The sequence below is a fragment of the Octopus sinensis genome, unplaced genomic scaffold, assembly GCF_006345805.1.
Source record: "Octopus sinensis unplaced genomic scaffold, ASM634580v1 Contig18552, whole genome shotgun sequence".
Taxonomy (NCBI): domain Eukaryota; kingdom Metazoa; phylum Mollusca; class Cephalopoda; order Octopoda; family Octopodidae; genus Octopus; species Octopus sinensis.
Window position 1 is genome coordinate 36,504 of NW_021835936.1, and position 12,291 is coordinate 48,794.

The window sequence follows — 12,291 nt, forward strand, 5'->3', positions numbered from 1 at the left end:
CCACAGCATACCTCGAGACAGGTGTGATCGGACTGAAAGTTCTCATAGAGTGAGAGAGTCCGGAAGAGATTAGTATTAAATTTACATCTAATATAGGATAAAAGTTTCGAAAAAATGTTATCAATGGCCAGCACATTAAAAAAATGCCTTTCAAGTTTAAATTTACAAACTACTTTTAAACAAAAACAAAAGAAAAATAATCCAATGACAAATATGCCGAAATAGACTTAATCGTCAATAACCGTATAATTTATCACTATAAGCACGCGTCTCGAAAGCAAGCCGATAGATTTTTCGAAAACAACTTTCTTTATTATCCGATCGATCCCCATTTCTGAGTTAATTCATTTAGAATTTTCACGTCATCAGCGATAAATGCGATAAGAGAAATCTCTAAGAGAATTTTCAGTCCATTCACACGTGTCTCGAGGTATGATGCGGAATTTCTATTTTGGATATATTTGGGGTACTTAAGTGTGCACATGTCTTAGTGTTTAATTCTTCCATAGGTACAAGTAAGTAACTCATTTATTTTCTTATCGTATTTATCGCTGATGACGAGAAAATTCTAAATGAATTAACTCAGAAACGGGGATCGATCCGATAATAACGAAATCTTTTTAGAAATTTCTATCAGCTTCCTTTCGAGACGCGTGCTAAATTATATGGGTATTGATGATTCAGTCTATTTCGGCATATTTGGCTTTGAATTCTTTTTCTTTTGCTCTTGTTATAAGTTGTATATATATATATATATATATATATATATATATATATATATATATATATATATATATATATATATATACATATATATATTTATATATATATATTTATATATTTAGGGAGAGAGAGAGAGAGAGATAAATAGATAGATAGATAGATAGATAGATAGATAGATAGATAGATAGATAGATAGATAGATAGATAGATAAATAGATAGATAGATAGATAGATAGATAGATAGATAGATAGATAGATAGATAGATAGATAGATAGATAGATAGATAGATAGATAGAAAGATAGATAGATAGATATTTCATGCTTGTGTGTCCATTTTTCTTGCTGACCTTAAGTCAGTTTATCGCTACCTCTTTATTTATTTATAAATAAATTTAGATATTTTCCCCTCCGTTGAAATGCAATATTATTCCAACTATAAATTTTGTTACATTTAAACCGTTCTTTAAATGCACTTGGTTAAACTAATGATAGAGTATTATGATTTCGTTAGTTTTAATATTAACATTGATATTCATGGAATCTACGTCCCACGTAAATTTAAATTGAACTCGATAAAAATTTTGAATATTGCAGCATAAATTCCAATTTCTGCTTGTTAAACCGTGGAAAAAGCTATAAAGAATCAATTAGAATTAGGAGGGTCATAACTTTTCCATATGAAAAAGAAGAAATATATGTGAATTTATATATAAGTAAATGAAGAGTTAGGGAAAAAGACTTAAGCTCAGGAACACAGATACACACATACACGAATATGAATTATATACATATAAATTTATATATACTCTAGAACATACTCTAGGGGGAATAAAGGGGCTACCCAATTCGCTGCAAGTGGCGCTCCCACCGATGAGATTGACACTTGTCCGCTTCTCCAACGGTAAACACGAGGAATATTTTCCTTTTTGCATGATTTAATGACAATGTCCGACATATGGGCGAATGAGAGTAGGTGCAACGTGGCAACAGAAAACAATTTGGTGTTGATGAATCAGGTGAGATGCGTTCTCTTCGATTCTAAGCAGATATTTGCGGACTTTAGGGAACACTACGTGCATCAGTTTGCGGAGGTTAATGTTCCATTGACTACGAAGGTCTTAAACATCTTTGGAGACGGCTTGCGGCAACACTCGAATGAAACTACGCAGTTCTACAAATGGTGGAAAATTGTTGCGGTATTCGAGATGCCGGGTTAGATGTCGCCATGGCTTGAGGATCAGCCTTACACAGTTTAAAATTATTTGCCATAAATAGCAGTGAGTGCAATGGCAGGTGTCTACAACAAAGGGAAGACGAACGAGATGATTCTTAGCCCTGATAAAAGGTGGTGGTCAGGATAATGTTGAGAAGGAACTCGAAAAAAATGTATTTGATAATATTTTGAGAGCCGTAATTAGGCTAAATGCCGAAGATTCCATATCAAAATCATCTAAGCACAACAGGTTCCTGCTTGCACACTACATCACAGACAGAATGTGTAACAAATGCGTTTCCAATGAAATCCTAATTTTGTGTTCGTCAAATGCCAACTGTTGGCGCCTGCACTGAAGGAAGACGGATTCGGTCCTGTTTCCAGAGGCTGGATCGCAGCAACGTACAACACATTATGCTTGTTGGAACCATTCAAATCAACTGGAGCTAAGAAGACCTGGCGAACAGGCTATAAGCAGAGAGGTAGTGTGGTGGAGAATACAGAACGGTTGAAGAGAGAGAGATAATACGATCGAACTCTCATCGAAGCCTTAAAATTCCATTTAAAATGACGGTGAGGTTGGAGTGAGAGAGAAATCCACACCACCCAAGTAAATGTAGTGAAAAGTGGGGGAATACTAAACTGACACCTGTAAGCTGAGTCATACCGAGGAAGATGGAGTACTTATAGTCGTAGTCTTGACCTAACTTTCTTTACAACATCTGACATAATGGCATGGACGATCCTAAAATTATTTGAGTAGTTTATGACTGGGAGTCACATGAGATTCAGCTTCGTCAGTCAACAATATTGGCCTCAGAAGCAGGTATTCCTCAGTCAGTAGCGGTCACTTATTATCCATCATCTAGAAGACAGTGAAAAACCTGGGGAAGGTGTTTAAATTTAACCGGAGTGACACATAATCTAATTGTGAAAGCAACAAGGATTCTGAAAGGCGACTATCTGCAGTGGACATGTGATGTCTCCCGGTAATTTTAAGACCTTGAGTTAAAAATAGAGCATCCGCCATGGATCATTTGGCAGTTCTCCGTACATGAGATTTCAATATCCTCATTGAAGAGAAGGAAGCGATTTCCTGTGAAAACGGCTCAGCAACGTAGTCCTGAGTGGAAAATACAATTTAAAGCACTTCATAAGCAGCCTCAGAGAAAGCTTGGTTCTCTGTGATTAGATGTTGCTATTGCGAGGCTTTCGGTACGAGGGCAATACATCACGGAATTGGAGTAGGGTGGAGGAATTCCTGGCTTCACATGTATATGATGAAAAACCTGATTCGGGTAGCACCACACCACCTCACTGTGACAAGTGGCAAGAAAGATTTAGGAAGTTACTGAAAAAGAAAGGTGTGTATGTCTTACTACTTTCATACTAATAGACAGTCTATGCTTTTCTTTTGTTTGTCATCTAACCTTATGGTTACTCTTATTTTACGAGAGTGGCAGAAGCTTCTGCGCACTCTTACATCCTCATGTGGGACGTATAGTTTATTTATATCTGCCTCTGGGAGATGCATGTAGTGTATTGTGACAGAATTGCTTTGTTTTGATTCGGTGATACACATCTCATTCGTGGATCATCTTATGGTATCAAAGCTTCAGCCTAGAGGACCTATATATAAGGTATTCATTGCATCAGTCTTTTCTTCAAATGGAAATAGGTTTTTGTGGTGGCGGCTCATAAGAATGCGGTGTGACGCGAGAAATCATATCAGCACATTCAATAATAGAAGAGACTAACCATAACAGTTTTAATATATCGACGGAATTAAATGCAGGAAGATAAGGGGGAAAATGCGGTGTTTGGGGATTTCATGGAGGAGATGACCATAATGATGTTCAAAGAATATGAGTTTGTTTTAAAACTTAAAATTAAATACACAGTGTTTTACGTAGGATATGGGCGGTTCCCATTAGCGCTATCTTTTGAGTTGCTGCCATTTTGGGGTTAGCTTTTTGTTTGCTTGCTTCTAGTACGTTTAATTCTGGGATTTGTTGTATTTGGAATTCACTTAGATATTTCTTTGCATACTTTGTTACTTTGTATGACACTTTCTTGTTTTCGGGCTTTGAGACAAGACTTAACATCCAGTCATGAGAGTTGTTTAGGTAGGTGTTTCGGTCAATTGTGGCACTCTCCATTGTTAATTCCAGTTGCAAATGTTACGGCCACCCTCTTTTCTTGGCAGGTAAAATCGTTCTACATCTGCTATAGGGTGGTGTATTCTACGCATTGTCAACAATTTTCGTATTTTTCTTTCAATATTACATATTACGCCTGGTATAGCAAAAGTACTGATCACTTCGATCCTGTTTCTTGCATTCAGCTCTGTCTTGAATATTGCTTTTACCTGATATAATATTCTATTCTGATCCTTTCCCTCATCACTGAATATTTGATCATGTCCACTTCAAATACCGATAAGTACATGTATCTCTCCGCTGGATCTAATTCCTTAATGACATTCTGCGGAATGTTTCTGTCGCTTTTCCTTTGATAAATGTAGCTTTTGCTCATTTATCGAGGTAAAATTACAACGTGATATCATCACAGAATTGTTTAATATTTCCTGCCCAAGACGAAACATTGACGGACTATATATTTATCCACACATTTCTGGCATAAATATACATATGACTATATACGCACTTTTCACAATATACCAAACAGTGATGTAGAACACAAAGACTTATGTTCACGCACATCGTCACACACAAACACGCTCAACCTACACATACTCACATACATATATATATCTATAGAGAGAGAGAAAATGTGAGTTAGAGAAGGGCAAAAGAAGGGTAAGAAAGAAAGATGGAAAGATATTAAATTTGAGGAAATATATACTCAGGAATATAGTATGAACAAGACTGGTTCAACTTACAAATATTCTAATTTCGGAAGATTTGCAAACGATCCATTTTCAATTTTCACGATTGAATTATTGGATAGATTTCTGAAAGATAATTCATGAAGCAAAAACATAGAAGTGATTAGTCATATATTTCAAATATTATGTCCAATGAATTAGCTGCAGAAATAGAAGAGAAATAAGTAGGAATGAGACAATTTGGTGAAGACGATTATGAAAATGATAAGTGAAGATTATAAAGATAATAATGAAGATGTATAGCATTGTGTTGAGTGATGGTGAAAGCGATAATTATTATGATGAGGGCATTGATGCTGAGGGATTTGGTAGTGATGAAGTTGTTTCGGTCTGATGGCATTGCATGTGTGGTTTAAGATTATGACTGATAAGAATGATGATGATGGTGATGATGGCGATGATCATGATGACGATGAAGGTGACGACCACCACGAGAACGCAGACGATGATTATGATGACAATATTTACTGATGGTGCTCTTAATATTTGGAATGATGATGAGAAGGAGAATGACGCTGATATACAAAGTTGAAACTATAACAAAAGAGAAGGATGAGAATAAGAATAAAATTAACGACGAGAATTTATTGATAAATGAGATAAAATGGGTAAAGTAAACTAAACTAGAACTTGAGACATGTATCTATCTATCTATCCATCTATCCATCTATGAATCTATCTATCTATCCATCCATTTATTTATCCATCCATCTATCTATCTGTGTATCTATCTATCTATCTATCTATCTATACAAATATGTATAAGTATATATTTGTGTGTGTGTGTATATAAATTTGTGTGTGTGTGCGTGTGTGTGTGTGTGTGTGTATGTAACACGTTTATACATGTACTTTTTTCAGTAATTTGACAATGACCATGCTAGAGCCTTTATTCGAACCAATCGAGCCCAGCATTTATTTGTTGAAAGACTAGCACTCATTCTCTCGGTGTCTTTTACCGGACCATAATGACGATGATGGTGATGACCACTACGAGGACGCAGATGATGATTATGATGACAATATTTACTGATGGTGCTCTAAATATTTGGAATTATGATGATGATGAGGATGACGCTGATATACAAAGTTGAAACAATTACAAAAGAGAAGGATGAGAATAGGAATAAAATTAACGACGAGCAGTTATTGATAAATGAGATTAAAAGGGTAAAGAAGACTAAACTAGAACTGGAGACATGCATCAAGTTATCCATCCATCTATCCATCTATCTATCTACCTTTCTATCTATCTATATATCTATCCATCCATCTATCTATCTATCTATCTATCTATTTATCTACCTTCCTATCTATCTAACTATCTCTCTATCTATCTATCACTTTATCAATATATCTATCAATCATCAGAAAGATACGTAAACACATACACACATTTACCAATATATACATGTATATATTTGTGTGTATGTAAATATATATGTGTGTGTGTATATATGTGTTTGTGTATGTAACACGTTTATGCAGGTAATTTTTCAGTAATTTGACAATGGCCATGCTAGAGCATTTATTCGAACCAATCGAGCCCAGCATTTATTTGTTGAAAGACTTGCACTTATTCTCTCGGTGTCTTTTGCCGAACCACTAAGTTACAGGGTGTGTAACACCAACATTGGTTATTAGATGATCTTGAGGGGACACAAATATATACATAAATATGACTTTAATTGTGTCTGTGCTTGTGCTAGCACTAGCACCTACCACTTTCCAACACCCAGACCACAAAACATCATCTACACACCCATACACAATCATCCGCATGAAAGTGAAACCTTAATGACCACAATAGTGCAATCAGTCACTATATAGGGGGATAAAACACTCACTTCCACAGCATACCTCGAGTCAAGTGTAATCGGACTAAAAGTTCTCATAGAGTGAGAGAGTCCGGAAGAGATTAGTATTAAATTTACATCTAATATAGGATAAAATATTCGAAAAAATGTTATCAATGGCCAGCACATTAAAACAATGCATTTCAAGGTTAAATTTACAAACAACTTATAAAATAGGACAAAAGAAAAATAATCCAATGCCAAATATGTTGAAATAGACTTAATCGTCAATAACCATATAATGTATTACTATTAGCACGCGTCTCGAAAGCAAGCCGATAGATTTTTCGAAAACAAATTTCTTTATTATCCGATCGATCCCCATTTCTGAGTTAATTCATTTAGAATTTTCACGTCATCAGCGATAAATGCGATAAGCGAATTCTCTAAGAGAATTTTCAGTCCATTCACACGTGTCTCGAGGTATGCTGCGGAATTTCTATTTTGGATATATTTGGAGTACTTAAGTGTGCTCATGACTTAGTGTTTACTTCTTCCATAGGTACAAGTAAGTATCTCATTTATTTTCTTATCGTATTTATCGCTGATGTAGAGAAAATTCTAAATGAATTATCTCAGAAATGGGGATCGATCCGATAATAACGAAATCTTTTTAGAAATTTCTATCAGCTTGCTTTCGAGACGCGTGCTTATAGCGATAAATTATATGGTTATTGACGATTGTGAAGGCGCATGGCTCAGTGGTTAGAGCGTCGAGCTTACGATCGTGAGGTTGTGAGCTCGAATCCCGGTCCGGGCTGCGTGTTGTGTTCTTGAGCAAAGCACTTTATTTCACGTTGCTCCAGTTCACTCAGCTGTAGAAATGAGTTGCGACGTCACAGGTGCCAAGCTGTATCGACCTTTGTCTTTCCCTTGGATAACACTGGTGGCGTGGAGAGGGGAGGCTGGTATGCATGGGCGACTGCTGGTCTTCCATAAACAACCTTGCCCCGACTTGTGTCTAGGAGGGTTACTTTCTAGGTGCAATCCCATGGTCATTCATGACCGAAGGGGGTCTTTACCTTTATTGACGATCAGCCTTACGTTTAGTCAGTTTATCGCTACCTCTTTATTTATTTATAAATAAATTTAGATATTTTCCCCTCCGTTGAAATGCAAAACTCTATATAAAACGAAATTCCAACAATAAATTTTGTTGCATTTAAACCGTTCTTTAAATGCACTTGGTTTAAACTAATGATAGAGTATTTTGATTTCGTTAGTTTTAATATTAACATTGATATTCATGAAATCTACGTCCCATGTAAATTTATATTGAACTTGATTAAAATTTTGAACGTTGCAGCATAAATTCCAATTTCTGTTTGTTTAACAATTAAAAGAGGTAAAAAGAATAAATTAGAATTAGGAAGGTAATATCTTTTCCATATGAACAAGAAGAAATATATGTGAATTTATATGAAGAGGTAGGGAAAAAGATTTAAGCTCAGGAACACAGATACACATACACACAAATATGAATTATATACATATAAATTTATATATATATATATATATATATATATATATATATATATATATATATATATATATATATATATATATACAGAAACACACTCTAGAGGGAATAAAGGAGCTACCCAATTCACTTTAAGTAGCGCTGCCACCGATGAGATTGACTCTTGTCCGCTTCTCCAACGGTAAACACGAGGATTATTGTCATTTTTGCATGATTTAATGACACTGTCCGACATATGGGCGAATGAGCGTAGGTGCAACGTGGCAACGGAAAACAATTTGGTGTTGATGAATCAGGTGATATGCGTTCTCTTCGATTCTAAGCAGATATTTGCGGCCTTTAGGGAACACTACGTGCATCAGTTTGTGGAGGTTAGTGGTCCATTGACTGTGAAGCTCTTAACCGTCTACGTAGACGGCTTGCGGCAACATTCGAATGAAACTACGCCGTTCTACAAATGGTGGAAAATTGTTGCGGTATTCGAGATGCCGGGTTAGATGTCGCCATGGCTTGAGGATCAGCCTTACGCAGTTTAAAATTAATTGCCATAAATAGCAGTGAGTGCAATGGCAGGTGTCTACAACAAAGGGAAGAAAAATAAGATAATTCTTAGCCCTGAAAAAAGCTGGGTGTCACGGCAATGTTGAGAAAGACCTCGAAAAAAATGTATTTGATAATAATTTGAGACCCGTAATTAGGCTTAATGCCGAAGATTCCATATCAAAATCATCTAACCACAACAGGTTCCTGCTTGCACAGTACATGACAGACAGAATGTGTAACAAATGCGTTTCCAATGAAATTCTAATTTTGTGTTAGTCAAATGCCAACTGTTGGCGCCTGCACTGAAGGAAGCCGGATTCGGTCCTGTTTCCAGAGGCTAGATCGCAGTAACCTACAACACATTTTGCTTGTTGGAACCATTCAAATGAACTGGAACAAAATGACCTGGCGAACAGGCTATTAGCAGAGAGGTAGTGTGGTGGAGAATACAGAACGATTGAAGAGAGAGAGATAATACGATCGAACTCTCATCGAAGCCTTAAAATTCCATTTAAAATGACGGTGAGGGTGGAGTGAGAGAGAGATCCACACCACCCAAGTAAATGTAGTGAGAAGTGGGGGAATACTAAACTGCACCTGTAAGCTGAGTCATACCGTGGAAGATGGAGTACTTTTAGTCGTAGTCTTGACCTAACTTTCTTTACAACATCTGACATAATGGCATGGACGATCCTACAATAACTTGAGTAGTTTATGACTGGGAGTCACATGAGTTTCAGCTTCGTCAGTCAACAATATTGGCCTCAGAAGCAGGTATTCCTCAGTCAATAGCGGTCACTTACTATCCATCATCTAGAAGACAGTGAAATACCTGGGGAAGGTATTTAAATTTAACCGGAATGAAACATAATCTAATTGTGAAAGCAACAAGGATTCTGAAAGGCAACTATCTACAGTGGCCATGTGATGTCTCCCGGTAATTTTAAGACCTGGAGTTAAAAATAGAGCATCCGCCATGGATCATTTGGCAGTTCTCCGTACATGACATTTCAATATCCTCATTGAAGAGAAGGAAGCGATTTCCTGTGAAAAAGGCTGGGATACGTAGTCCTGAGTGGAAAATACAATTTGAAGCACTTCATAAGCAGCCTCAGAGAAATCTTGGTTCTCTGTGATTAGATGTTGCGTTAGTGAGGCTTTCGGTACGAGGGCAATACATCACGGAATTGGAGTGCGGTGGAGGATTTCTTGGCTTCACATGTATTTGATGAAAAACGTGATTTGGCTAGCGCCACAACACCTCACTATGACAATTGGCAAGAAAGATTTAGTAGGAAGATAAGGAAATAAATGCGGTGTTTGGGGATGACCATAAGGATGTTCAAAGAATATGAGTTTGTTTTAAAACTTAAAATTAAATACACAGTATTTTACGTAGGATATGGGCGGTTCCCATTAGGGCTATCTTTTGAGTTGCTGCCATTTTGGGTTTTCCTAGTATCTGAGATAGGTATGATTCAGGCCTTTTGCTATAATTCATCGGGCAACTATGACAACAGGCATTGTTTTACTTCCACATTTTGCTAATTTCTATTTCAAGATCTTTACACTTGCTCAGTTTTGTAGGTTTTGACAGATACTTTTATGTCGATTGGGACAGTTTTTTGGTTTTGTGATGAGGCATGTTTTTTCCTGTAGTTTTTCTATATATGCCTGGTCTATTCGCATCTATCTTTCTGTCACTTTGAATAGCGAAGTTCTAGAGGATAAGATGCGATCATCTTCAAGAACTGGAGTGTGTTCGTGTCCCCAAAAGATTGTATCATGTGGCACGTCTATGTTTTTGCAAATTAACCAGTGAATATGATGTGCTGCTCAATCATGCCTGTTGAGATATTCTGTATGCACAAGAAGACTGCACATGGAGACAACATTATCAATGGTTTCATTTTGTTGTTTACATACAAGACATGCTGGGTGACTGCCTTTCTTTAATATGGTTGTTTCTTGTAGGTAGGCCTTGATATTGAGCTGCTATATTAAATCCGTCTGTGTCTGATTTTAAATTAGAAGACACTAACCATTGATGGGTAATGGCTTTATCCACATCGGTACCATTAGCTCTCTTTGGGTATTTGCCATTGAGATGTTTTCTTTGTCATTTATCTGTAAGAATATCTAAATCATATTCTTTGCATGTACTTTCATTCGTTTAGCTTTTTTGTGCTTGCTTCTAGTACGTCTAATTCTCGGGTTTGTTGTATTTGGAATTCACTTAGATATTCCTTTGCATGCTTTGTTACTTTGTATGACACTTTCTTGTTTTCGTGCTTCGAGACAAGTTTTAACATCCAGTCATGAGAGTTGTTTAGGTAAGTCTTTCGGTCAAATGTAGCAAAATTCATTGTTAATTCCAGTTGTAAATGTTACGCCCACCTTCTTTTCTTCGCAGGTAAAATCGTTCTACATCTGCTTTAGGGTGGTGCATTCCACGCATTGTCTACAACTTTCATATTTTTCTGTCAAGATTACATATTTCAATCATTGAGCAGTTAATGATATTGAAACTGTAAGTCACGCCTGGTAGTAGCAAAAGTACCCATCTCCTCGATTCTGTTTCTTGCATTCAGCTCTGTCTTGAATATTGCTTTTAACCTGATATAATATTCTATTCTGATCCTTTCCCTCATCACTGAATATTTGATCATGTCCATTTCAAATACCGATATGTACATGTATCTCTCCGCTGGTTCTAATTCCTTTATGACACTCTGCGGAATGTTTCTGTCGTTTTTCCTTTGATAAATGTAGCTTTTGCTCATTTATCGAGGTAAAATTACAAAGTGATATCATCACAGAATTGTTTAATATTTCCTGCCCAAGACGAAACATTGACGGACTATATATTTATCCACATATTCAAGGCACTAATGTACATATATATATGACTATATACGCACTTTACACAATATACCAAACAGTGATGTAGAACACAAAGACTTATGTAAATGCACATCGTCACACACAAACACGCTCAACTCACACACACTCACATACATATATATATAGAAAGAGATGATGTGAGTTAGGGAAGGGCAAAAGAAGGTTAAGAAAGAAAGATGGAAAGATATTAAATTTGAGGAAATATATACTCAGGGATATATTATGAACAAGACTGGTTCAACTTACAAACGCCATATTCTCGGAAGATTTGCATACAATCCATTTTCAATTTTCACGATTGAATTATTGGATAGGAATCTGAAAGATAATTCATAAACAAAGAACATAGAAGTGATTAGTCATATATTTCAAATATTATGTCCAATGAATTAGCTGCAGAAATAGAAGAGATATAAGTAGGAATGAGACAATTTGGTGAAAACAATTATGAAAATGATAAGTGAAGATTATAAAGATAATAATGAAGATGTATGGCATTGTGTTGAGTGATGATGAAAGCGATAATTATTATGATGAGGGCATTGACGGTGACGGATTTGGTAGTGATGAAGTTGTTTCGGTCTGCTGGCATTGCACTTGTGGTTCCATATTATGACTGATAAGGATGATGATGATGGTGGATGATGGTGACGACCACCACGA

General features: G+C 36.3%; 1 protein-coding gene across 1 annotated transcript in view; it reads right to left on the reverse strand.

The window, feature by feature from the left end:
- The window catches only part of LOC115231460 (insulin-like growth factor-binding protein complex acid labile subunit), a gene marked incomplete at both ends in the record, with an annotated part of 38,605 nt that extends 26,659 nt beyond the window's left edge, over positions 1 to 11,946 (reverse strand). The window contains 2 exons of the mRNA XM_029801479.1: positions 4,840 to 4,911; positions 11,875 to 11,946. Of these exons, the coding sequence (XP_029657339.1) occupies positions 4,840 to 4,911; positions 11,875 to 11,946 (144 nt within the window). The remainder of the gene's footprint in view (positions 1 to 4,839; positions 4,912 to 11,874) is intronic.
- Positions 11,947 to 12,291: the final 345 nt, after the last annotated feature.